The sequence below is a fragment of the Marmota flaviventris genome, chromosome 6, assembly GCF_047511675.1.
Source record: "Marmota flaviventris isolate mMarFla1 chromosome 6, mMarFla1.hap1, whole genome shotgun sequence".
NCBI classification, from domain to species: domain Eukaryota; kingdom Metazoa; phylum Chordata; class Mammalia; order Rodentia; family Sciuridae; genus Marmota; species Marmota flaviventris.
The window spans coordinates 123,059,104-123,085,678 of record NC_092503.1 but is presented as its reverse complement, the minus strand read 5'-3'; the positions used below and the strand labels follow the sequence as shown (position 1 = coordinate 123,085,678).

The 26,575-nt window shown below is 45.0% G+C and overlaps 2 protein-coding genes and 1 non-coding gene across 6 annotated transcripts; 1 reads left to right on the top strand and 2 right to left on the bottom strand.

Moving 5' to 3' along the window:
* Positions 1–3,289: 3,289 nt before the first annotated feature.
* Mdc1 (mediator of DNA damage checkpoint 1) lies at positions 3,290–18,571 on the bottom strand. Of its 4 annotated transcripts, none has more exons than XM_027923073.2 (14): positions 18,500–18,571; positions 15,857–15,995; positions 14,251–14,631; positions 14,093–14,165; positions 12,404–13,830; positions 12,199–12,264; positions 10,244–11,005; positions 10,090–10,133; positions 7,676–9,622; positions 7,478–7,591; positions 7,187–7,369; positions 6,847–6,972; positions 6,632–6,742; positions 3,290–4,143 (listed from the first exon to the last, which is right to left on the bottom strand). In XM_027923073.2, the coding sequence occupies exons 2-14, from the start codon at positions 15,990–15,992 to the stop codon at positions 3,976–3,978; spliced, it is 5,538 nt and encodes a 1,845-aa protein (XP_027778874.2). In that variant the 5' UTR covers positions 15,993–15,995; positions 18,500–18,571; the 3' UTR covers positions 3,290–3,975. The 4 variants fall into 4 exon arrangements, with proteins under 4 accessions (XP_027778874.2, XP_071469649.1, XP_071469647.1 ...); XM_071613548.1 differs by having other exon boundaries at positions 10,784–11,005; positions 18,500–18,570; XM_071613546.1 differs by having other exon boundaries at positions 18,496–18,515.
* Positions 3,691–3,761, bottom strand: Trnaa-agc (transfer RNA alanine (anticodon AGC)). The gene has a single exon. It is a non-coding gene; the product is annotated as a tRNA-Ala (tRNA).
* Positions 18,572–21,008: 2,437 nt separating the features above from the next.
* On the top strand, positions 21,009–25,767 carry Tubb (tubulin beta class I). Its single transcript, XM_027923075.3, has 4 exons — positions 21,009–21,247; positions 22,668–22,776; positions 23,348–23,458; positions 23,724–25,767. Exons 1-4 carry the CDS (start codon positions 21,191–21,193, stop codon positions 24,779–24,781), a joined length of 1,335 nt encoding a protein of 444 aa, XP_027778876.1. The 5' UTR covers positions 21,009–21,190; the 3' UTR covers positions 24,782–25,767.
* The last annotated feature ends 808 nt before the right edge of the window (positions 25,768–26,575 follow it).

Genomic DNA, 26,575 nt, shown 5'->3' with positions numbered 1-26,575 from the left:
TAGAGGATCGCAAATTCGAGGCCAGCCGTGGCACTTTAGTGAGACAGGATATAGCTCAGTGGTATAGCGCCCTGGGTTCTATTCCCAGTTCAGCATAAACAAAAAAACTCTTTAATTTAGCCGTGACTGGAAAACAATGGGGGCTAACATTACAAATCCTCAGTTAAGACTTCAATAATGAACGGCGAGAGAACGGATTTTGACCCAGGGTGAGAACCTCAAGCTCTGAATCACCTATTACATCTTGTAAGATTGGTTTGTTTGGGGTACTAGGGATTGAACCCAGGGGCGCATCAACACTGAGCTACATCCCTAACCCATTTTATTTTTTAAGACAGGGCCTTGCCAAGTTGCTTAGGATTTTGCTAAACTGCTGAGGCTTGCTTTGAATTTTCAATTATTCTGCCTCAGCCTCCCAAACTGCTGGGATTACAGGCCTGCACCACAACACTTGGCAGTTTGTTTTTTGGTACCGGGGATTGAACTCAGGGGCACACAACCACTGAGCCAAATCATCAGCCCTATTTTATATTTTATTTAGAGACATGGTCTCACGGTGTTGCTTAACACCTTGCTTTTGCTGAGGGTGTTTTTGAACTCGCGATCATCCTGCCTCAGTCTCTCAAGCTGCTGAGATTACAGGTGTGCGCCACCGCGCCTGGCTATTTTGTTAATAATTATTTATTTTGCGATGCTGGGGATGAACTCGGGCTCCCACAAGAAGGGCAAAAGCTCAACCTCTAAGCTACATTATCAGCCTCTAATAAGTGGCAAAGATTGTATCCATGGTAGTAAAACTGTTAAAATATTTGTGGTGCAAAACTATTAATTTATTACAGTTGTAAACTAAGTAATTTTATACAAGCTTGTAATAATTGACACTGACTTTATTCTGCAACTTCATTAGTTTGACTCCACTAAGGTCTTTTAACATTTCCTATAGACTGCTTATAATTACCTACAGATTAATATTAATATTTAAAAAGCAAATTACAAGTAAACTTCATCAGGGGCTGTGGTTGTAGCTCAGTGTTAGAGCACTTGCCTAGCATTTCTGAGGCACTGGGTTCGATCCTCAGCACCACATAAACATAAATAAAGGGATATATATAAAGTTCATAAGAATTAAAGATCATATAGTAAGTAACTATGTACATATATGGACCTTAGTTATCATTAAGCTTACTCCCTATGCAGGGTGAGGTGGCCAATGCCTGTAATCCCAGTGATTTGGGAGGCTGTGACAGCTCCCAAATTGGAGGCCAGCCTCCGCAATTTAACAAGGCCCTAAGCAACTTAGCAAGAGACCCTGTGAACGAATAAACCAACAAACTCACTCCCTCAACTTTTATTGCACAAGATGAGAGTTAAAGAAAGCTGTTAATCTTGTGGGTAAAGGGATGTGAAAACTGCTAAAGAGCACTAAGGAACCTCCCACAGGCTCTGCATTCCTCCTTCCCTCTCAAGAGATAAGTATTCCCATATTCCTCTGCATCGATGCCATCATATATATTGCACCAAACATAGACTCACTCTCCACCCTGCTTTCTGCATAGGAAAGTGGTCTTGAATGGACTACACCAACGAAAGTCACAATATTTATTCAGGAAGTCCTTCCTCTCACATAACTGCTCTCATCTTTTTGAGTTCAGGCTGTAGCAGAGCTGTGGACACTGCAATATTAAGATTTCCCTAAACCCTATTTACTTCTTTGAATTATAAACACTTCCCCCAAATTTTCTAATAAATTGTACCATCGATTTCCTACTAGGATCGTGACAAATAGATATTATACAGAGCAATGTGCTAAAGTATGGGATTCATTGAAAGTGTAAGAAAAGATTCCTATCCCTATTCTCTAGAAGTTTAAATTGACCAAATAGAAAGAAGTACAACCCCCCCCCCTTTTTTTTTTGGTATCAGGGACTGGACTTAGTTTAACTCAGCTGAGTCACATCCCCAGCCCTTTTTTATATTTTATATAGACAGGGTCTCACTAAATTGCTCAGGTCCTTGCTAAGTTGCCAAGGCTGGTTTTGAATTTGCAATCATCCTGCCTAAGCCTCCCTAGTCACTGGGATTATAGGCATGTTCCAAGGTGCCTGACTACCTGAATGTTAAATGCTTCTAGAGACAGTAGGTATTATATGGAATCCTGTAAGCCTCAGGGATATGGAAAATTTCATTTGCCAAAAGGGGACCAGTATTTAGGTCCTACTGTGTGCCACACTCACAATGGCTATGTTCCGTATATAAGATGAGTAGTAGTTTAAAAACCAGTCTGGGCATGGTGGTGCAACCCTTGATCCCAGCAACTTGGGAGGCTGAGGCAGGAAGATTGCAAGTTTAAGACCAGCCTCAGCAAATTAAAAATGCCCTAAACAACTCAGTGAGACCCTGTCTCAAAATAAAAAATAAAAATAAAAAAAGCACCCTGGATTCAATCTCCAGTTCCAAAAAATAAATTAAAATTTTTTGAAAAGGCAGCACAGTACTGGAATATATTCAGTGATAAACTGCTTGCCTAGCATGCACAAGGCCCTGAATTAGATTCCCAGATCTTAAAAAAAAAAAAAAAGAAAAAAAGAAAAGTTAACAGTGTTTTGGCAAAGCTTGCATTATTTCTACTACACCATTTTTCCAAGCTTAAGCATACTTTACATGCAGAAAAAGTATACAAATAAATTTATTTATTTTTTATTGAAGTGAAATTCACAGGACATAAAACTAATTCCTTTAAAGAGAATACAATGGCTTTTAGTAACATTTGCAAATGGGCATAACTACCACCTCTATTTAATTCCAAAATATAACTCCAGACCCATGAAGCAGTGACTACCCATTGTTTCCTCTCCAGCCTCTGGCAACCACCAATATTGCTTAGTCTCTACAGTTTTATCATTCTAGATGTTTCATGGAAGTGTAATCATATAATATGTGTCCTTTTGTGTCTGGCTTCTTTTACTTAGCAAAATGTTTTTAAGGCTAATCCTTAAAATATTGCAGCACTTTTCAGTACTGCATCCCTTTTTATGGTTGAATAATATTCCACGTATGCATATGTCATTTTTTTATCCATTCATCCTTGTTGAACATTTGTATTATATCCATCTTTTGGCTATTATGGAAAATGCTGATATTAACACCTTGTAATTGACCAACTTTTAATATTACATAATTTGTCCTAAATAGAAAATAACAGTAAATTAAATACAGTTTCCTAACTATTTTTTAAAAAGGGTGTCTCAAAACCAGACATTTAAAACAAAAAGAAAACTGCACCACACCATAAGGCACAGAGTGAATATTTATTGATCACAGAGATCAGGCCGAAGGTCTAATTTTATAAATACTGAAAAAGCAGGCCAGAAAAGTGCAGAGAGTTGCTCAAAGATAAAGCTAAGGATGCTCCTAAGCAGGTGGGATGGGAGAGAGAAAAATATTTTAGTATTATTCCACAATTCCACCTCATATCTACTCACTCCAAGTATCCCTTCAAGTGCCTAATGCCAAAGTTGTATTCACTATTTTTCGAGGACAAGTAAGAATTCCAGAAAGAAAAGGAGAGACATGGCTTCCAAGTTGGAGGCAGGAGAGTGTGCCATAGAGTAATAATTACATCAGTCTGGCTAAAGACAAGCATCCATTAAGATATATGAGCATGGGATTAGTCAATTTTTTGTTGTTTTGGGGTAGTGCTGGGGCTCAAACCCAGGGCCTCATGCATGCTAGGCAAGTGCTCTACCACTGAGCTACACTCCTATTCCAGGATTGGCTGATTTTAAAATGGCCATTTCAGAAAATCTGTGGGTCCAAATCTCCCCGTTTTCCCATAAACCTTCTGGTCCCAACCATTTCCATCATAAGTCATATCAATACACCCCAGTGTTTTCTAAAGTCCTGAGTTTTTTTTTTTTCCCCCAATTGTTTTCTAGAAAACTTTACTGTCTGGTAGGGAAAAGGGTGCTGGAATTTTCAGGTGGAACGCATTTCCAAAGTGGAGAGGACAAAGGCCTCTGGCTTGGCTTCCTGCTTCAGCACTCCTGTCAGTAGGAACTCAGGAGAGAGGAGGGGCAGCCCAACCCGAGATGGAATGGAGCATCGTGGGAAGTCCTGGGGGCATGTGATCACAACTCTTTGAGGCTGGGGAAGAGAGAGCAAAGAAAGAAGTCAGGGGGGATAAACAGTTCTAGAAATAGATTCAGGACCCATTAATCAGGGATAGCATCACTGAAGTAGTACCTCCTGACATGAAGCTCATTGTACTTATTGCCTATAAAATATTCTCTTTTTCTTTTTAGTGGTGTTGTGATTGAACCCACTTGCTAGGCAAGTGCTATACCACTGAGCCACATCCCCAGTCCTTTTTATTTTGAAACAAGGTCTTGCTAAATTGTTCCAGGAAGGCTTCTGATTTTTTTCGTCTTCGCCTCCCAAGTAGCTGGCTATCTGTGAAGTATTCTTGCCAGAAAGGCTGCTCTTGAATTCATCCTAACTCTTAAAATTAGCCAAGCAGGGTGGTGCACATCAGTACCTTGGCAGGCCTAGGCAGCTTAGATGCTATCTCAAAATGAAAACTTAAAAAAAAAAAAAGAGCCACACACGGTGGCACACTCCTGTAATCCCAGTGGCTCGGGAGGCTGAGACAAGAGAATCGCAAATTCAAAGCCAGCCTCGGCAATGGTGAGGCACTAACCAACTCAGTGACACCCTGTCTCTAAATAAAAAATACAAAATAGGGCTGGGGATGTGGCTCAGTGGTCGAGTGCCCCTGAGTTCAGTCCCCAGTACCCAAGGGTAAAAAAAAAAGCAGAAGAGAGCTTGGGGTGTAGCTCAGTGGTGAAGGGTCCCTAGATTCCATCCCTAGTACTTCAAATAAATAATTACAATTTATAGGAAATACATAAAATAGAGAATAAATAATATAGCACATAACAAGGGAACAAACTGGCAAATATTCTAAAGGATGACTGATCTAGTTTTGGCCGAAAGTGAATGGCATACAAAAGGCAGAATGAGTTAGGCGATGTTCCACAGTAAGAGGAGATTGAATAAATGCAAGTTGGACAAGGTAAAGCACACCTGTAATACCAATGGTTTAGGAGGCTGAGGCAGGAGGATCATGAGTTCAAAGTCAGCCTCAGCAACTTAGTGAGACCCTGTCTCAAAAGAAAAAATAAAAAGGGCTGAGGATGTAGTTCAGTGGTAAAGTGCACCTGGGTTCAATCCCAGGAACAAAAACAAACCAAAAACCAAAAAACAAATGCAGCAATGCACTGGAGCATCTATTTTCTTTCTTTCTTTCTTTTTTTTAATGCAGTGCTGGGGACCAAACCCAGGGCCTTGTGCATGCTAGGCAAGCACTCTACCACTGAGCTACATCCCCAATCCTTCTTGTTTTGTTGTTTTATTTTTAAGAGATGGGTGTCAGCTGGGTGTAATGGCACATGCCTGTAGTCCCTAGCTACTTGGGAGACTGAGGCGGGGGATCCCAAGTTTGAGGCATGCCTGGGAATCCTAGTGAGATCCTGTCTCAAAATAAAAAGTAAAAAGTGCTGGGGATGTAGCTCAGTGGTAGAATACCCTGGGTTAAATACTAAGTACTGACAAAAAACAGAGAGAGAAAAAAAAGAATGTACATATTTCTTGGAGATATATACTTAAGTATACAGAAGAAAGTAATACAGTAATATATTTGCAGTTTGCTTTAAAATACTTCAGCAAAGCTAAGCATGGTGGTGCATGCCTGTAATCCCAGTGATTCAGGAGGCTGAGGCAGAAGAACTGCAAGTTCAAGGCCAGCCTCAGCATCCTAGTGAGGCCCTGAGAAACTTAGCATGACCCTGTCTCAAAATAAAAAATAGAAAGGACTGGGGGCCCAGGGTTGTGTCTCAGTGGTAGGGCACTTGTCTGGCATGTGTGAGGGACTGGATTTGATTCTCAGCACTGCATATAAATGAATGAATGAATGAATGAATAAATGAATAAATAAATAAGAAAGGTTCATCAACAACTAAAAAGAAAGGGGGTGGGGGGGTGGGGATGTAGCTCAGTGATAAAGTGCCCCTAGGTTTAATCCCTAGTACCAACTTCCCTCCCCCTCAAAAAAAAACACTTCAATAAAGCTCATCATAGTAGCATATGCCTATAGTCCCAGCTACTCAGAAGGCTGAAGTAGGGGGGAATCACTTAAGCCCAAAAGTTAAAATCCAGCCTGGGCAATAATAGTAAAACACATCTCAAAAAAAAAAAAAAAAAAAAAAAAGTAGGGGAAGGGTAAAGAAAAAAAAAGTTTTTCAGCAGAGTAAATGAAACAAAAGAACAAAGGGATAGATAATAAATGTAGCACATGCACAACTGAAAATGTATAAATACAAAATGAAACTAAGTCCATTTGGTGTCAGCAGATCTGTTCCCTCATCCCTACCCTTTCCCATCTATACTTTTATATTTCCTCCAAATGTTCCCATTCCCACTACCTCTTCTGTTTGTTTGTTTTTGTGGTGCTGGAGATTAAACACAGGGCCTTGTGCATTGAGGCAAGCACTCTTCCAACTGAGCTATATCCCCAGCCCATCCTGCAACCTCTTTTAGTTACTCCTTCAGAAGACCCAGAATTCACCAACCATACCTTATAGGTCCGGGGCATGCTGGATAGGACAGTGCCTCCACAACAGCTGATGATCTCTCCCATCTGAGATGGTGGTGGCTGGACTCCAGGGGTCACGTGAATTTCATAGCCCTAAGAGAGAAAAATGGTGACAGTAGATATCTGCAACTGAAAGGCTGTGAGGCACTGTGAAACCTGTGCAAGGCAGAAGCACAGGACAGAAGATAGCCTCTCACCTCCAGTAGCCTTCGCTCCCGAGACCGGTGCAGGGCATCCCGAAGATTGAAGCCAAAATTCTTCTCTTGCTCAGGATCAGACACCACATATTGATCTGGAGGCAAGAAGCAACCAGCCTTGCGGGACTAAGGGAGGTAGCAATCAGCATCAGATCTCAGCCACACCCCACCTAGCACTCCTGCCTAGCAGCTGGTGACAGCACGTGAAATGTTTTTTGTATGAATCACTAAAGCCCCATTTCTCCGTCTCCTCTTTCCTCCCATTTTCCTACAGAGCTATGTAAGCAGTCTTCTCCTGTCACTCTTGCTATTGGTCTGTTATCATCTCCTGACCTCTCACCTGATGTAGCCAGTCCAGGGACAGGATGGGGATTCCCTTCCCTAGGGCACACAGGAACTTGACTGTTCGGCGGATTCGATCAGTAACCAAGTGGGAGGCCTCTGCCACTGAGCTGGCCAGACTCCCCCCCAGTGCCAGTACTGTCCGCTCCCCACGAGCATCCACAACTCCTGTGAAGAGAACCTGTTGGGGGATTAGACTGGGCTGGTCAGAGCAAGCTATGCCAGGAGTGCCCATCTCTCAAACCAGCTACCACCCTCCCTTTGTAACCCCAGTTCCCTTCTCTCCTACTTTAGGGGCTGCTGATTCTTGGTTAGATTTGGTCCGTCGAAGGCTTCGGCTTGGTATTCCCTTGGGCTCCTCCTCTGTCTGGTCTCTCCTTCTCTTGTCTGGAATCACTATGTCCTGGGATTGAAAAATACCTTGGTGGGAGAGTCTGAGCCCTGAAGCTCTTCCTCCCAGCTTGGAGTCCTCCAGCCCTTTCCTCACCTCTTCCTTCACTGGCATCTCCTCAGGATCTTCTTCCTCCTCCTTGGGGAACATTGTCTCCTGGGAGACATCCCCTCTTTGGGGACGTTTTTGAAGAGGGGGTGAATCTATGGTTGTGGAAGGTCTCTTGCGGCTTCGAGAGGCCTTAGGTGGGGGCTCTGGGACGAACCCAGATGTACCTGCTGCTTCCACCTTTTGGATCTGGGAAGCATGAATGGGTGCCTCAGGAAGCTGGGGAAAGGAAGGCTCAGGAACGGTCCCAAGGCATTCAGATGCTCTCTGTGCCCTTGGTCTTTGGTTCCTTGAGGATCGGCATTTAGGTTCAGGGGGTGCAGAGCTAGGTTTGTGGACAATGAGAGCTGTAAGGGAGCCATGCTTCCCAGCAGCTCTCTGTCTCCTGGTACAACTGGTTTGAGTGGGCTCAAAGGGAACAGGCTGGTCCTTGGTAACAGAAGGATGGAATTCAGGAGTGACAGGAAGTGTAGCAGCACTTAGTGCTGAAGACTCTAGTGCTCCACTCTGACATACTGCCTTAGAAGCGACAGGCTGGTCTGTGGAGTTGGGAGGCTCGAGATCAGGGGCTGATGGTTCAACTGGTTCAGGAGTCTCAACAGACTTACGTGTTCTGCCCCGACTGATTCTAGATGTGGGCTTGTGGGTGATTGGCTGGTTTATGGAGGTGGAAGGCTGGAGTTCAGGGGCTGTGGTGACAACTACTTCAGGGGTCTTGACAGAAGACCTATGTGTCCTACCCCGAGTGGGCCAAGATGTGGATTTAGGGGTGACAGGTTGCTCTGCAGAGGTGGAAGGCTGGAGCTCAGGGGCTGTAGGTACAATTGGTTCAGGGGTCTTGACAGAGGACCTAAGTGTCCTGCCCCGAGTGACTCTGGATGTGAGCTGGGGGGCAACAGGCTGGTGGTCTGTGGAGGTAGATGGCTGGACTTTGGGGCCTGTGAGTAAGATTGGTTCAGGGGTCTTGACAGAAGTTCTGTGTGTCCTGCCCCGAGTGACTCGGGATGGGGGCTGGAGGGTGATAGGCTGGTCTGAGGAGGTGGAAGGCTGGAGCTCAGAGTCTGTGGGTAAAATTGGTTCAGGTGTGTTGACAGAGGACCTATGTGTCCCGCCCTGAGAGTCTACAAATGTGGGTTTAGAGGTTAAGAGCTGTTCTGTGGGAGTGGAAGTCTGGAGTTCAGGGGTAACAGAGAAAACTGGTTCAGGGGTCTTGACAGAGGACCTACATGTCCTTCCCCGAGTGACTCGGGATGTGGGTTTGGGAATGACAGGCTGGTCTGTGGAAGCAGAAGACTGGAGTTCAGGGGCTATAGGGAATACTGGTTCAGGTGTGTTGACAGAGGACCTAAGTGACCTGCCCCGAGTAACTTGGGATGTGAGCTTAGGAGTGTCTGGCTGGTCTGTGGAGGTGGAAGGCTGGAGTTCAGGGGCTGTGTGGACAACTGATTCAGGGGTCTTGACAGAGGACCTATTTGTCTTGACCCGAGGGACTCGAGATGTAGGTGTGGGGGTAATGGGCTGCTCTGTGGGAGTGAAAGGCTGGAGTTTGGGGGTCTTGTCAGAGGACTTGTGTGTCCTTCCCTTAGTGGCACGAGATGTGGACTTAGGGGTGGCAGGCTGGGCTTTGGGGGCAATAGAGGAGAGTTCAAGGGCAGCGGAGGAAAGTGGAGAGGGTGTCATCCTGGAGGAGCGACGGGGCCTAACACTAGGCTTTGGGGGGAAAGGTTCCAGCTCTGAAGATAGGGGAGGCTCTGGAGTTTCTTGACTCCTTTTGTACCTGGTCCTAGGAATGGGTGGCTCAAAAGATGAAAGAGGAGAAAGAAGGGACTGAAGTTCAGGATGTTTTTGGCTCTGAGAGCTAAAGGAGTTGAGGGGTAGGGCTAAGGCTTCAGGCATTGTAGCAGGCAGGCAAGCATCTGGGGATTCTGGATCACCCTGGGGAAAAACAGAAACAAGGCAGGAAGGGTAATGAGAGAGAAATTGGGACACTGTTCCAGATCCTTGTTTATGGTGGAAGTGTGTCCTCTGGCATTTCTCTTCCTGTATGTGACCTCTCTTCCGTTAGACTGGGACCTCCCGGGAGGAAGCAGTCCTCTTCCCTACAAAGCTCTCCTCATACTGTTCTCCACATGTGGGTGGTGGTACATGAAGAGGATGGTTGGGGCAAAGAAGGACAAAACATGAAAGGGACTACCTTTCTGAGTCAGAGGGAGATACTACTTGGGAAACAGGTATGGAAAACAATGGGGCAAAGCGATGGATGCCAACTAAGAAGGGATAATGATGGAAAAAAAGTGAGAATATGGGGAGAGGATTAGCTTAAAGCATGGCCAGGAGAAGGGCATTGGTGGGATACAGGGATGACTTGTGGAATAGGAAGAAATCAAGAAAGTAACTCTCACCATGGAACTTGTCTCAGCAGGTAGCATCTTGTAATTCAAGTGGCCTGGACAGAAAGTAACAAAAGGGTAGTTGAGTTCTAAGTAGTTGGTTGCTCAGGGGTTGATTATCATGAGAGTTGCATACCACCTTGTGTTCCTTTCTGCCTTCACGTACCTCTCTGCTGCCTCCTGGGGCTCACCAGGGCTTCCCTTCCTCCACCTGACTGGTTCCCAGAAACTACAGGGACTGAAGCAAGTCCCTGAAGTTCCTCTGCCCCGACTCCAGGCTCTGGTGTTGGACTAGTAGCCTGTCCTTTCTGGTCTTGGTTTCCTCCCTCTGTCTCCCCTCTCTCCAAGTTCACTTCTAACTCAGCGGCTTCACACATTTTCTCTGGAACTGGTTTTTCTACTACTTTCTCAAATACTTCTCTTGTGAGGGTCTGCTTCTCTATCTCTGTCTTTTCTGTTTCCTCAGATATCTCCATTTCTACCTTCGAGTTCTCCCTATACCTTTCAGGACTCTTGCTTTTCGCCTTTTTGCCAGACTCTTGAGTGTCTTCAGCTAATGCCTGTTTTTGCTCTCTGTCCTGTATCCCTCTAGTTTTTTCCTCCTCCTCCATCACATCTTTTCTCTCTCCTTCTGGTGGCCCTTCCCTGATTTCCCTCTCCAGTGGCCCTTTCTCAGGGGTCACCCTCTCTGTTTCTTTTCGTGTACCCATGTCTTTCTCCACAGTCTGTATCTCTCTGCCTTGAATCCCCAACGGCTCTGTGTGAACTGGGTTCTCTGGATGTTGGTCTTGTGGTGTTGCCCTAGGTGGAGACAGGCAAGATCCATTAGCCTCAAGGTGGGTGGCTATGAGCTGAGGTTCAGTGGCCTCAGACTCTCTCGGACAGAATGGCTGTGTAGCCAAGACTTCCCATGGTTCATCCAAAGCACCTAAAAGTAAGGAGTCAGAGAGACAGAAAGAAAAGAGAGGTAGATAAAAAATGTTAAGGTTAAGAAGCAAATAAGATAAACTCATGGATAATAAATATTAAAGAAAAGCTGGGATAAGGGTGATAGCTAAAATATTTAATATTATAAAAAGACCATACATGGGGCTGGGATATAGTTCAGTGGTAAGGCATTTGCCTCATGTACCCAAATCTGTGGGTTCATTCCTAACGCCAAAACAAAAATGAAAACAAAAACTGACCATACAGGGGCTGGGATTATGGCTCAGGGATAGAGTGCTTGCCTCATGTGCATGAGGCACTGGGTTCGATCCTCAACACCACATAAAAATAAATAAATAAAGGTATTGTGTCCATCTACAACTTTAAAAAATATTAAAACAAACAAACAAAATGACCATACATATATCCTCACAGGAAAGCTTCCTCAGTGGTCTCTCCCTCTCTCTCTCTCTTTTTTTTTTTTTTTTTGGTACTAAGGATTGAACCCAGGAGCACTTAACCACTGAGTCACACCCCCGGTCCTTCTTATATTTTATTTTGAGACAGGGTCTCGCTAAGTTGCTGAGACTGTCTTTGAACTTGTGCTCCTCCTGCATTGCTGGGATTACAGGTGTGTGCCACTACAATTGTCTCTTTAAAATTAATCAATTAAAGTCTGACATAACATGGTGCGTTTTTCTTTTTTTTTAAAAATGCCTTTATTTATTTTTATGTGGTATTGGGGATCGAACCCAGGGCCTCGCCCATGCTAAGCAAGCACTCTACCTCTGAGCCACAACCCTAGCCCAACATGGTGCGTTTTTCTGATGAGATGGAGAAACATCGCACAATATCAAAGAGTATGAAAGAAACATGTAGAGAAAGAAAACAAAAAAGGATGAAAAGTTAGGGGTACAGAGAAGAGAGCTTCTTGTACCTGGGGTCTAAAAACTGCAACAGGAAGAGCCAAGCTCTTGGGGCAGAGTAAACAGGAAGGTTTGGGTGGGTAAATCTTCCAAGTTTTGAACTGCTGCATGAGAATAGATGGCCTAAACACAGCTCTTCCACAGAACTCCAGGGTCCTATTTCCAGTCTCCTGCCCTATACCCACCAATCTTCATACCCTTCAAAGACTACTAGTCTATCTCCCAGTTCCCACTGGCACTGGAATCCAAACAATACAAATGTTCTCACCGTCCAGATTCTGACTCTCCCTCTCCACAAAGCACTGGGTAGCTTGAAGGTCCAGATCTTCAGAATCTGGTGGGAAGTATAGGACCGATAATAAAAAAATCATATCTAACACTCAACACTTTACTTTAGCCCTATTATTCTCTCCCCACTCCTTTTAACCATTGTTTATTTCAAGAGCAAAGGAAGAAGAAAGGTTAGCACTTACCATCATGGCTGTCTTTGGAGTCCTTGGCCTCACTCATATGCGGTTTTTTCTCCTTTCCTGTAAGGGGATATCCCTCGCTCTGTGGTTGGAGGGGTTCCCCTGAAGCACCTGTGTGCACCACCATCTGCTGTACTTGTGATCCACCATAGGCCCCCACTTTGAGAGTGCCCTCTGACTCAAGTACAGCTGTAGCCCTCTCTGTCTCAGCATCCCCTTCTCCTAGAAGCTGGCTCTTTCTTACATCTGCCACTTCTGAAGACATGTCCACCTCCATATCTGTTTCACCATCCTCATCAGAAGACTGGACTGCCTCTAGAGGCATTATGGGCAGCTTTGCTGATTCCTGCTTCGCTTCCTTATCTGTTTGATTTGTCCCCTTCACAAGCACTTGATGCTTTCCCCAACATATAACAGCTGGTCCTGATGGAACTTCCTGTTTCACTTCTATGTTGATGTCCCCTGTGGTGGAGGCAGCTTGGCTTCTCTCCAGAAGGACCCCTGGTGAACTCATATCTGCTTCCTCACCTACATCATTGTCTCTAAGGGGAGTTTGTCTGTTTTCTGAATTTGCTATAACAAGGGTTTCTTCCTTGTCTGTTTGACCATTGAGGACAGTTTCTCTCTTTTCCACTGGGAGCCCCTCCTCCATGTCAGTGTCACTATCTCTCTCAGAGGTGGTTAGGCTTTTCTCCTGAAGGAGCACAGGTTGGACTCTGTCCTTTTCAATATCAGCATTTCTGTTCCATGAAACAGCTCCGCTCTCTTTCAGACGTGCTAAAGTGAGTGCTGCTGAGACTTCTTCTTCATCATCTGTATCACTATCAATCACCATAGAGGTTTGGCTTCTTTCCAGAGGAACAGCCAATGGGGCCTCACCCTCCTCCATGTCTGTATCACTACCAGCTGGGCTCTCCTGAAGATGTGCCAATCCAAGTGTTCCAGGACTTCTTGTACCAACTCCATGGAAGACTTGCCTCTTCTTCATAGGCACTACAGCTGGGGTTGCAGGGATCCCCTCTTCTTCCACATCAGTATCACTATCCAAGAAGCCAGAAGGCTGGACCCTTTCCAAGTGGGCCTCAGCTGTCTTTCCAGGAGGCCGGTTCTCTTCATCCACATCTGTGTCACTATTGTCCCCAGGAGGCTGACTTCTTTCCAAAATCACCCCAACTGGTACCACCCTATTCCCTGTATCCCTTTTGACTTTTGGGTCCTTATCGATCTCTCCTAGAGGCTGAACTTTTCCTAGCCACGTATCAGTTGTAATTCCACTGGCTTCAGGCTGCTCTGCCTCTGCTGCAGCACATTTTCTAGCAGCTGAAGAGGCCTCCCTGGCTGCTGGTTGCTGATCTTCTTCCTCATCTGTGTCACTGTCCAAGTTGAAGGCAAAAGAGTCACCTGGGGCCAGGGAAGGTCCTTCTTCATCACTGTGAAACGGAAAAGAAAGAGTCTAAAGAATTTCTTGGAAAGGGATACCCCACTTAACTATGAGTTGTAGCACAGGTAGTATTTGCTCTTCTATCTCCAGCTTGGTTCATCTAGGTGCTCCATAAAAAATAAGCTGAGTGAATGAATATATAAAAACCCACAGCCTCAACTTTCAACGTGATCATCTCTGTTAGAGACTGATCCTCCAGACCCTGGTTCTTCCTATTTGAAGACTCATATATCTAGCCCTGTGGTACTTACCTTTCTGGAACTACTGTTGCCAAAGAGGAGGATGTGGTCCGTGATTCTTTCACCACACACCCTTTTGAGAAATCTGGCAAGAACAAAAAGGAGTAACTTGACAATATCACACTCATCATCCCTGTCTCTTCATCCACACTGCCAATACACAAACTTACCTACTTCCTCCTCTGAGTCCTCAGCCAAGGGAAGTCTGGAGGGCTGAGTTTCTTCCTGTACCCTGGGGGTCGCCTCTACAGTTAGGGGACCCCGGGAAACACAGGGTGGGCGGACATCCAGGCGATGGTACTGGCAGGGTAAATCGGCAAAGAGAATCAATTCCTGATCCCTGAGACGGTGACTCAAACCAGGGCTCAGGACCTTAGGAGGCCTCAAGATTTGAGTACCATTAAGGCTCCCACAATCCTGGAGGACAGGTGCCTTGTTCCAAGCTGAGATTTCAATCACTGCATGTTGTTTGGAGATGGATGGAAAGGGCAGGGTCACAGAGCAGTCAGGCAGTCGGCCTATCACATTCTTCCCGAGGAATAGAGGAAAATCTAAAAATGAGAGAGGTAGACAAGTTCCAAGGCCAGAGTCCTGGCCTGTCATTAGGAAAATCTTCTAGTTAAATACCCTACTACTTTCTCAAAGCTCCCAAAAGCATTAGAAAAATAAAAAGTCCTAGAACATCCAGGTGCAGTGGTTCATGCCTATAAATCCTATAACTTGGGAGACTAAGGCAAGAGGATCGCAAGTTCAAAGTCAGGCTCAGCAACTTAGTGAGTTCCTAAGCAACTTAGCAAGAACTTGTCTCAAAATAAAATACAAAACCAGCTGGGAATGTGGCTCAGTAGGTAAGAGCCTCTGGGTTCAATCTCTGGTATCCTGCCCCCCCCCCCCCAAATTCCTAGAAAATCTAGGAATTGAAGAATATATGCGGGCTGGGATTATGGCTCAGCGGTAGAGCGCTTGCCTAGCACAGGCGGGACCTGGGTTAATTCTCAGTACCACATAAAAATAAAGGTCCATCTACACCTAAAGGAAAGAAAGAAAAAAAATATATACCTATGCAATGCATTATTCATATGCAACCCATCTACATGGGGATTTTTTCATTATATAAAATATACATAATATAAATTTACCTTTTTAGTCATTTAAAACATGCAGTTCAATAGTATTAAGAACACATTGTTGGGGCTGGGGCTGTAGCTCAATGGTAGAGCATGTGCCCAGCATGTGTGAGGCACAAGTTTGATCCTCAGTACCACATAACAACAAATAAATAAACAAAGGTATTGTGTCCATCTACAACTAAAAAAAAAAAAAAGAGCACATTGTTGTGCAATCATTACTACCTCACTACCATCCATTTCCAGACCACAGTAGGTTTTTGGTATTTTTATTTTTTTGTTTTTGGTACTGAGGATTAAACCTAGGGGCATTTAACCATGAGTTATATCCCCAACCCTTTTGCTGAGGCTGGCTTTGAACACATGATCTTCCTGCCTCAGCCTCTTGAGCCTCTGGGATTACAGTTGTGTGCCACCACGCCAGCCACAGTAGATTTTTATTTGATCCTCTTCATCTTCTCCTATCAACGTAAAATAACTCCTAGAGTGTCCAGGGCTGTAGCCTAGAACAATCATCTGTCAGTCCCCTTTTATCCAACCTAGTAAAACAGTTTTTCATATTTCCTTGAAACAAATGTAAACTTGTAACTCTCCAACCAAGAAAAATAAAAGACCTATATCCATACTTCAGCACTCAATACCCTCTGACCTTTTTCTGGTCCGTGGGCACCACTGAAGATATGCAGTCGTCCTATAGGCTCCAAGATATATCCTGAGGATTCATTAGATTGCTCTGTCTCTTCCTCTTCTTCAACATCCCAGTCAACGGCCTGGGTGTCTTCCATGGTCTGGGAAGGAAACACATTATCATCATCCCCATTACTTGTTCATACACAGCATCAGAGAGAATGATAAGTAGGGATAAACCTGGATAGTAAAAGTAATTGATGCTTCTCTTCCCACCAATCACTCTATTTCTATCCTTCTGAAGCATTTAAAAAAAAAAAAATATTCTGGGGTGGCTATATGTGTTAACTCAATGGTACAGCATTTGCCTAGCAAGTGCAAGGCCCTGATTTCAGTCCCCTGCACTATTGATTTTAAAAAGTCTTTTAAGTTGGGTGCAACAGTAAATGCCTATAATCCCAGCTACTCAGGAGGCTGAGGCAGTAGGATTTCAAGTGCCATACCAGCCTGGACAACTAAGCAAGACCCTGTCTTTAAAAAAATAAAAAGGGCTGAGGATAATGCTCAGTGGTAGAATGATCTAGCATGCATGGGACTCTGGGTTCAATTTCCAATACTGGGTATTGAACCAGTACTGGGATTTGTGGTACTGGGGATTGAACCCAGGGGCACTTATCACTGAGCTACATCTCTAGCCCCTTTTATTACGTTTTTTGGTTCCAAAAATTGAACCCAGGGACATTTAACCATTGAACCACATCCCCAGTCCTTTTTATATTTTATTTTGAGACAGGATCTTGCTAAATTGTTCAGAGTCTTGACAGTTACTGAGATTGGTCTTAACTTGTAATCCTCATGCCTCAGCCTCCTGATTCACTGGGTTTATAGGTGTACGTCACCATGCTTGGCTAAAATAACTTATTATTTATTTATTTATTGTTACTGAAAATTGAACCCAGGGGTGCTTTACTACTGAGCTACATCTCCAGCCCTTTTTGTCTTAGCCCTTAGGGTCTCACTAAGTTGCTCATGGCCTCAATAAATTGCTAAAGCTGGCCCTGAACTTTCAATCCTCCTGTCTCAGCCTCCTGAGTTGTTGGGATTACAGGTATGCACCCTTGCCCCTGAAATTTTTTTTTTTTTTTTACTATGACACAAAGTAAGAAATATCACAATGTTCCAAGTACAAACTATATACAAATATGTGCTTTTCAAACCTAAAATAAAACTGAAAACTGGGCATGATGCAGCAGGAGAATCACTGAAGCCCAATAGCCTAGATCTAATAGCCTAGATACCTTGGCAAGGGTCCACCTCAAGAAAGTTTTGAGAACTGGATGTGGTGATGAATACTTGTATTCCCAGTGACTTGGGAGGCTGAGGATTGAGTCCAGGGGCACTCTACCACTGATCTTTCTTATTTTTTTAATTTTTAGTCAGGGCCTTGCTAAGCTGCCAAGGCTTATGATCCTTCTGCCTGAGTCTTCTGAGTCACTAGGATTACAGGCCTATATTTACATGCCCAATTCACTATAGTTTTTAAATGCTGATTTCAACCCACTAAATTGATTTCACCATCCACTACTGGAATGCAACTCACAGTTTGAAAAACCATTTTGCTAACATGTGCCAAGCATGTGTTGGGTATTATATTGTCAGGCACAGTAGTCAGCTAATGCTAAAACATTAAATAACTTGCTCAAGATAACACAGCAGATAGGTGGGCAGACAGAAATAAATATGCTTCTGATTGCAAAGCCCACTTTTTACACTGTATCAAACCGCCTCAGTGTAATCAGACTGAAGTGTAAAGAACATAACAGCTGGTATACACAAGAGGATTCTATGTGTCAAGCACTGTTCTAAATAGTTTATACTGACTCATCTACTGTTCCCTGTAAAGTAGGTATTATTATTCTCCTTTTTCCCAGATAAAGAAACTTCAACATAGATGGGTTAAGGGACTTGCCCAAGATCACCCAAATAATCTCTCTCCCTGTATAATAGTCTCTTGATGGCTTTCAATGCCCATAGCATAAAATAAAATCTAAACTTTTTAGCAAGGACTCTATGATGTAAACCTTATAACCTTCACACTACTTCCAGGACTGGATCAGTGAACTGTGTCTTATCCCTAGGGTCCATCATTCATGTTTATGGTTATGGTGCACCTGGCACAGTTGGAAGTATTCAGGATACATCCTGAACCAAACATAAACATGAATCCTACCCTATGGAAAAGACATCATCGAGCCTACTGATGAAAGAAGAAATAAAAGAAGGTAGAAACTCAAAATAGCATGAGTGGAATTTACCTAGAAAGATGCCACCCTAGAGGAAAACTGTTGCTAGGAAAAAGAGGACGCCCCCATGGAGAAAGTGTTAATTCCGTCCTTTTGACGCGCCAATTCAGCGATGCCCACGACCCCTGGCTCCAATTCCAAGGGCCAAGATCTTTGATCCCCCACACCCCAATGGGTTCCCTCGTCTTTCTGTGTGCTCATACCCGGCTCAGGGCTCCAGACAAGGATGAGTATTACAATCTAAGAAGCAAATTTCTAAATTACCTCCACCCAGTCGCACCCAAGGCACGCCCCTCCCGCCCTCCGGAGGAATCAAGATGGTACCCGGGGAGCCGAGGGCGAGGCCCCCAGAATTTACCTACTTTGAGTCGCCGCGCGCGCCACCAGTAACGGCCGTGACCTGGGTGGCGCGAGTGCGTGTCCGGAAGGGACTTGAATCGCTGATTGGCTCTTGTAGCTGTCTTTCACATGCTGCAGTCGCTGATTGATGAAGCTCCCAGAGCACAGGCACTTTCGAAGGTCCGCCCTTTCCCCGCCCCCTCACGGCTCAAACGGGAGACTGCTCGCAGGGGACTGGTAGTTAAAGTAGAATATAATCCGAGGCCGCCAGGAGTTTACGGAATAACGCACCACGATTGGGCAGCTCCAAGGGACAACCCATTACCGCCCACTTCCCGCGCAGATTTCCAAACCGCGACCAGAGAGTCTGGCGCCAGAGAATGCTGGCAGCAGATAGAAGGGCTCTACCATAGACGTCTACCGAATCCTGCATCCAGAGCGCCCTTCCGCGGTCCTCCCAGACATGGAGTCCGCTGACTCATGAGACATGAAAATGGGTTGCGGTTGCAGTCGTGGCTCGAGGCTGCAGTTTGGAGTATAGCCCGTAGGCGTGGCGCTTGAGGACTACTCATTGCAGCGGAATTTAATTTCCTTTTAATTTGTTTAGTAGAAATCATGTCATTTGTTCATGGGAATATATCCCTGACGGACATTTTGAGGTCATTTTCCTAAATGGAAGAACCTAAAGCAAACGTTTCTAGGCAAACAGAGAATGCTGTTTTGTTAACATCTTAAAAAGTCTGTGCTTCCCTTTCAAGAGACGAGGAAAGAATGAAAAAATCATTTACTTAATTTCATAAGACATGAAGAGAATAGTGAGAATTTGACACGTGCATAATCTAGTAAGATCTGTATCTTAACTGTGTCTATAACAAATATACTAAAATTGACTTCATAAACGAAGCATTGAAGCTCTGTGAAATTAAATAACGTGCTTAGGTTCCTGAAGACTAATTGAATCAAATTCTCTATAATTTTAAATTCTGAATGTCTTTCCTCTAACGCTGTAACTGCTTTCATTGCAAGCGCACCCTAGACATTTAAAACATGTTTTAAAAGAGTAGAGGGGCCTTATATAATTTGATGTTCCTTTATTTATTAAGTGACTTAGAAAAGGGTATTGATCTGTGTATTGGTCAAATGTGAATGAATGATCTTATTCATTTATTTGTTACTTTTAGGTGGACATAATGTCTTTATTTTTTTATATTTATGTAGTGCTGGGGATCGAACCCAGTGCCTCATGCATACTAGGCTAGCACTCTACCACTGAGCCTGAGCCATAACCCCAGCCCCCTCCCCCCAATTAATGATTTTTTTTACCACATTATTACTGTTACACCACCTTCTTGTTAATACACTTCTCAAGATTCTGTGGGTCAAAGAACTAATTCTTAAACATTTTTGTATCCATAGTATCCTGCTTTGGAGGATACTTGGTATCTATCAAATGAATGACTCACTGGGAAGAAGCAGAGAGGTTCATACTTGAGCCCATCCCATTTTCCTCCTCCCCACCTTTTAAATCCTGAGGCTTTGCAATAGCCACACCTAGTCACTGAAATTAGAAAACTGAAAAATTACTGACTTCATCTCAGAGTCTAATAAAGGCAGGCTGGGAAGACACTGAAATTCTATCAGGAACCTCACCCCATAGTTCCCTTTTGACAAGATGACCAAGGTGTCCTCAAACTCTACCCTAACGCCCTGATCCCCTCATGGACCAAGAGAGACTTCTAGCTCCACAAATCCCAGATCTCAGCTTCACTAAACTATTCAATTTATTCTTTCAACATTCCTTCCAGACAACCTCTCTATTCTGAAAAGCACTTGCTACAATTTTTTTTTTCTTTTTTAAGATTAATTACGAAGGATGGTTATGGGATCATTTGCACTCTCCATCCTTAACCAAGCTTTGCCTTCTTACTCAAAAGTCCCAAAGAAAGAGGAGGATAATCCCTTCCTTATTCCTGTGAGGTGTCTGGGGGAACGGGGTTTTTACTGAAATTTATGCCTAAGGTCACCAAAGGACTAGATGTATGTAGCATAAGAGGGTACCACAGTTCTTCCAGTTTTCGCTGAGCTAAGCAGTCCTGTCTCCCCGAGAGCTACCGCAGTGGGCAGCTTTCAGGGCGTGCCTACCCCACCTCCTAGCTCCTGGAACCCCAGACTCCCACATACCAAGAACGATTTCATTTTTTCACAAACAAAAAAACCCCACAAAGACCTCTGACATAGAAAGAATCTTGTGCAAGGTCATTTTTCATTAAAAAAATAAGAAAACCACAAAAAGCAAAATACCAAGTACCCACCCATTCGTAACTTCATTTTGCAGCGTGGACAACAATAGAGGACTACGACTCCCAGAGAGAACTGCGCTAGTGCACTGGCGTAGAAACCAATGGCCGTTTGGTACATGATCAGCATCGACTAATCAGCGGCAGGCTGGAGAAGGCTTTGTCTCCCCGCCGCCCAGCGGGTGCCGTTCTCCCGCCTCCCATCCCTGGCGCACGCGCGCCCCGCCTTGCCCGCCTTCCCTCCTTCGCCCTCCCTGCTCTTCTGCCTCTCAGAATCTTCCTGCCGTCGCGTTCGGATCTCGCTGCTCCATCCTCCCGGGCACGTTCCTTCTTTCAGCTCGCGACCAGCACAGAAAACGAATTACATATTTCCTTGTCCCGAGCATACATTGAGGCGAGCAAAAATAAATTCTAGCCATGAGGGAAATCGTGCACATCCAGGCCGGTCAGTGTGGCAACCAGATCGGTGCCAAGGTAAGAATTTTAAGCCTCTCCTTTTAATTATATTTCTTAGAAGAAAAATCCCGATTAATTTACGAAGGATGGTTATGGGATCATTTGCACTCTCCATCCTTAACCAAGCTTTGCCTTCCAAAAGTTTTTTACTTGTAAGGATACACATTTGTAGTAGTAGCATTTGATTTTGAAAAGATGGGCAATTTATTTTGGCAGGCACATTTTTGGGGGAGTGCTACTAAAAGGACCTTTCAGGTTTGGGGGCCTGGAAGACCCAGGATCTGTAAGGGTTTTCTTAAAGGAGATTTTTCTAACGGTCCAAGGACCAGGGAGGAGTGATGCGGAAACGGTCCGAGACAAAGCGAGGCGAGGTTTTCCCCATGTGGATCCCGCCTCCCCCCGCTTGGCGGGGATTTGTAGAGCAAAACTGGCGGGGGAAGGGTTGAGGCTGGGCGGGCAGCTGCCGAAAGTCCCAGTGCAAAGGTGGGGAACACTGCACCAGGGTGGGCTACACTACGCGCAACCTTCACAAAAGATCGGAGACCTCGGTGTTTCTGCGATACCCGAGGGGCGTTCCCGTCTTTTTATGTGGATGGAGAATAATATATATAGGGGCTTCCTTTAACTTTCATTGCCTCTAAGACCTTTTAGGGCGTCAACACATTCTTAGAGAAGGTGGAAGGGGTGCTTCTATTAAGTAATTCCCTCTGTACCAAATATTGGAGAAAGAATAAAGCAAGTTGGGGGGGGAGGGAAAAAAACTGGCCAGAGAATAAAATTCCGAGGCCTTAGGGGATTTTTTTTTTTTCTTTTCTTTTTTTTTTTTTTGCGCGCGGTTACAGTGTAGCGGGGGAGGGGCAGAGAGGAAGTGCGGCTGCTACGTTGTAGCCGAAGGGCGGGGTCCTGTGGGGGGCGGGGCCCAGGGGCCCCCGGAGCGCGGGGACAATGCAGCCCTGCCCGCCGGCGGGGACGCGCTAGCTGGAGCGCAGTCCCGCCCCTAAGCGCGCGGAATTTGCCTTGAGCCCCGCCCGCGCGCTACATCTCCTTTTGTCGGATTCTTTAAGTGCGCGTGCGCTGCCATCACGTGGAGGGAGGGGGTGGTCGACTGCAAAAGCCCTAGGTGGCTCAGACACGGCCCTTTTAGTACGGCATGCAGGGGCGGTTCCTACAAGGGGAACGGATAGCCCTTCCATGCGTTCACTCCCACGTTAGCGAACGCCAGGCCTTCCAGCAGCATATCATCTTAACATCCCGAGCAACGAAAGCTACCGCTTTCCTGAATGTGCAAGTGTCTAGGGCAAAGGTGTGGCAGGCAGATAACGGAATGCCAAGCCTTAGAACAGGGCTTACCACTAACCCATCTGGAATGTAGATCCCGTGAAGAGGCATATTTGCGTGGGTTTTGCACTACTTAGGGCTCATTGCTTTTCCTTGGCAGTTCTGGGAGGTGATCAGTGATGAACACGGCATCGATCCCACTGGTACCTACCATGGGGACAGTGACCTGCAGCTGGACCGCATCTCCGTGTATTACAATGAAGCCACAGGTGAGGGCAGGAGCCCAGGAAAGTCGGGTTTTGTTTCTTTAACACTTCTACAGGATCTCTTTCTATTCGTTCTTTTTAAATTAATTTAATAAATTTATGGTACCAGGCATTGGACCCAGGGGCGCTTAATGTTTTATTTTTGAGGTAAGATCTCGCTAAATTGCTGAGGCTGGCTTTAAATTTGAAATCCTCCCAAGCCTCTGAGTTTAAAGGCGTGTGCCACCACGCCCAGCTATTTTTTAATTGTATTTTGAGACACTGTCTTACCTAAGTTGTCCTAAGCTGCTCTCTAACTAGTGAGAGCAGCGTAGGCTCTGTCTCCCAAGCAGCTGGGATTACAGACATGAGCCAGTGTTTCCGCTGTTTCCATTCTTGGGGGCCCATTGTCCCCTTTGGATGAATCCATCATTTTCCTCTTTAGACACCCACCATAAAGGGGCCAAAGACTAGCTCTGCTGCCACCTGGTGGCTGGGCTTGGCATGACAAATTTAAATATGAGGCTGTTTCCTAACAGCAATTGCTTAACCTTCCCCACTGCCAGCTCTCAAACATCTACCTGATTCTCTCTAGGTGGTAAATATGTTCCTCGTGCTATCCTGGTGGATCTAGAACCCGGGACTATGGACTCTGTTCGCTCAGGTCCTTTTGGCCAGATCTTCAGACCAGACAACTTTGTTTTTGGTGAGTTATGCAGATGTTATTAGTGATATTCTTTTATTTAGGTGCAAGAAATAGCAAAAGTTAGATGATTATTGCACTGGAGAGTTACAGGAAATCTGAAATGGAGGGTGGAGGCAAATGACTATTTGGGATATTATGAAAATATATCACAGGTGAAAGAGAAAGGAGCTACCTCTAAGGGAATTTTCCTAAAAGTTGAAAGGTAGAAACATGTACATTCCAAACCTTAAATAATTAATTAAGCTTTCTCTTTAACCCATTACAGGTCAGTCTGGGGCAGGTAACAACTGGGCCAAGGGTCACTATACAGAAGGGGCTGAGCTGGTTGACTCAGTCCTGGATGTGGTGCGGAAGGAGGCAGAGAGCTGTGACTGCCTGCAGGGCTTCCAGCTGACCCACTCACTGGGAGGGGGCACAGGCTCCGGAATGGGCACCCTGCTCATTAGCAAGATCCGGGAAGAGTATCCTGACCGAATCATGAACACCTTCAGTGTAGTACCCTCACCCAAAGTGTCTGATACTGTGGTTGAGCCCTACAATGCCACCCTCTCCGTCCATCAGTTGGTAGAGAACACTGATGAGACCTACTGCATTGACAACGAGGCCCTTTATGACATCTGCTTCCGTACCCTCAAGCTGACCACACCAACCTACGGAGACCTGAACCACCTCGTCTCAGCCACCATGAGCGGTGTCACTACCTGCCTCCGCTTCCCTGGCCAGCTCAATGCTGACCTCCGCAAGTTGGCAGTCAACATGGTGCCCTTCCCACGTCTCCACTTCTTCATGCCTGGCTTTGCCCCTCTTACCAGCCGTGGAAGCCAGCAGTATCGGGCCCTCACTGTGCCTGAACTCACCCAGCAGGTCTTTGATGCGAAGAATATGATGGCTGCCTGTGACCCCCGCCATGGTCGGTACCTCACCGTGGCTGCAGTCTTCCGTGGACGGATGTCCATGAAGGAGGTAGATGAGCAGATGCTGAATGTGCAGAACAAGAATAGCAGCTACTTCGTGGAATGGATCCCCAACAATGTCAAGACAGCTGTCTGTGACATCCCACCTCGTGGCCTCAAGATGGCAGTTACCTTCATTGGCAACAGCACAGCCATCCAGGAGCTCTTCAAGCGCATCTCAGAGCAGTTCACTGCCATGTTCCGCCGAAAGGCCTTCCTCCACTGGTACACAGGTGAAGGTATGGACGAGATGGAGTTCACCGAGGCTGAGAGCAACATGAATGACCTTGTCTCCGAGTACCAGCAGTACCAGGATGCCACCGCAGAAGAGGAAGAGGATTTCGGTGAGGAGGCTGAAGAGGAGGCCTAAGGCGGCTCCCCCATCACCTCAGGCTTCTCAGTTCCCCAGCCTTCCGCTGCCCCTTTCTTCAGAATTTGTGTTAACTGCCTTTTCTTTTTTTCCTTTTTTATTTCCTTTTGGGAGGCATGCAGAACAGTGCCTGACCCATATTAGGCGCTCAATAAATATTTGTTTCTTGAATGTCTCCTCTTTCCACTCTGGCAAACTTAAATTTCTTCCATTCTGGATTACCCTGCATTTCTTTCTGGTACCTACTTTTCACATCTGTCCATTTAATATCTTCTGTTTCCAAAATGATTCTCCCAAGAAGCTGGTTCTTGTCCAGATCCCATTTAGAACTAGCCAGGTGCTTTTAGTGGCCACCATCCTAAGGCAAAATAGTACGAGGTAGAAGGTAGCAGCAGGTAGAAATAACTTGTGATGGGGATGGGATTTTTCATTTTAGGACAGTTTTTTAAAGAGGGGAATCTATGCTTTTACAGTCATTTAGGCACTTCCATGCTCCATCTCTCAGCTTCAGGAGGGGTGTTAACAGTATTATTTCCATTTGCAGCTTCCCTCTCAGCTGTCCATGTTGTGCTCTTCCTTTAGAGGAATCTGCCCCACTCTGAGAGGTGTGAATCCTTCCTCTTTCTGCTTTACCTCTCTCAGTGCATTTCAAAAAGGAGAAGGCCAGCCTTGGTCCCCTAAGCTTCCAGAATTGTCCTCCCCGACCCCCACCTTTTCACCCCCCTCCAAAGAGTAATATGTCTGATATGTGGAAAGGTATGTACTACCACCTAAATGTGATAGTACTCTTCCAGAGGAGGGGCAACAAAACCCTTTTTTAAAGAACATCTCATTTCTTTTGCTATTGCTTTTTCCTTCCTACTGTTGATTTTGTCCTATCCTACACTTCAGATTTCTAATTTGTGTTGAACTTGCTGCTTTTTTTCATATTGAAAAGATGACATTGCCCCAAGAGCCAAAAATAAATGGGAATTGGAAAAAAGAAAGTTGCCAGATGTGTGCTCATTTAGGGAAGATTGCCAGTGGAGGAATGGAGTCCAAAGTTAGTTACATTCTGCTCTCCTTAAACTGATGAGAATATCACATTTAATTGCCTTTGTTTCCTGTCCTCTCCCCACCCCAGACCCAAAGCATTAGAGGTTTACTTATGAAAGCAGATACATATTCAAGGGAAAAATGGCCTGTCTTAAGGCCCCTGGGGATAAAGCAAGGAATACACATAAGGGAGACTGCCATCTAATAATGCTTCTGAATATATAAACTAGTCTTAAAAATCTACCCTATAGGGGCTGGGGTGGTGGCTCAGTGATAGTGTTTGCCTAGCATGTGTGAGGCACTGGATTAAATCCCCAGCACTACATAAAAATGAAATACACTGTCCACCCACAACTAAAAGAAGCTATCCTAGCAGCTCTTTAGCCCAGATTCAACAACCTCAAATTGAAAATATCAAATATAAGACTTTTTCTTGTCTCTCCCCTAAGCAATATAGATCAACTCTTTAAAGGGAAAAAATATGTATATTTGTAGTTATAGGTGGACACAATACCTTTATTTTTATGTGGTGCTGGGGATGGAACCCATTGCCTCATGCATGCTAGGTGAGTGCTCTACCTCTTGAGCCAAGCCCCCAGCCCCCAGATGAGCTCTTTACATAACATTCACTTTTTAAAAAAATTTTTAGTTTTAGGTGGACACAATATTTTTATGTGGTACTGAGAATCAAACCCAGTGCCTCACGCATGCTAGGCGAGTGCGTTACCACTTGAGCCACATTCCCCAGACCCATTCACA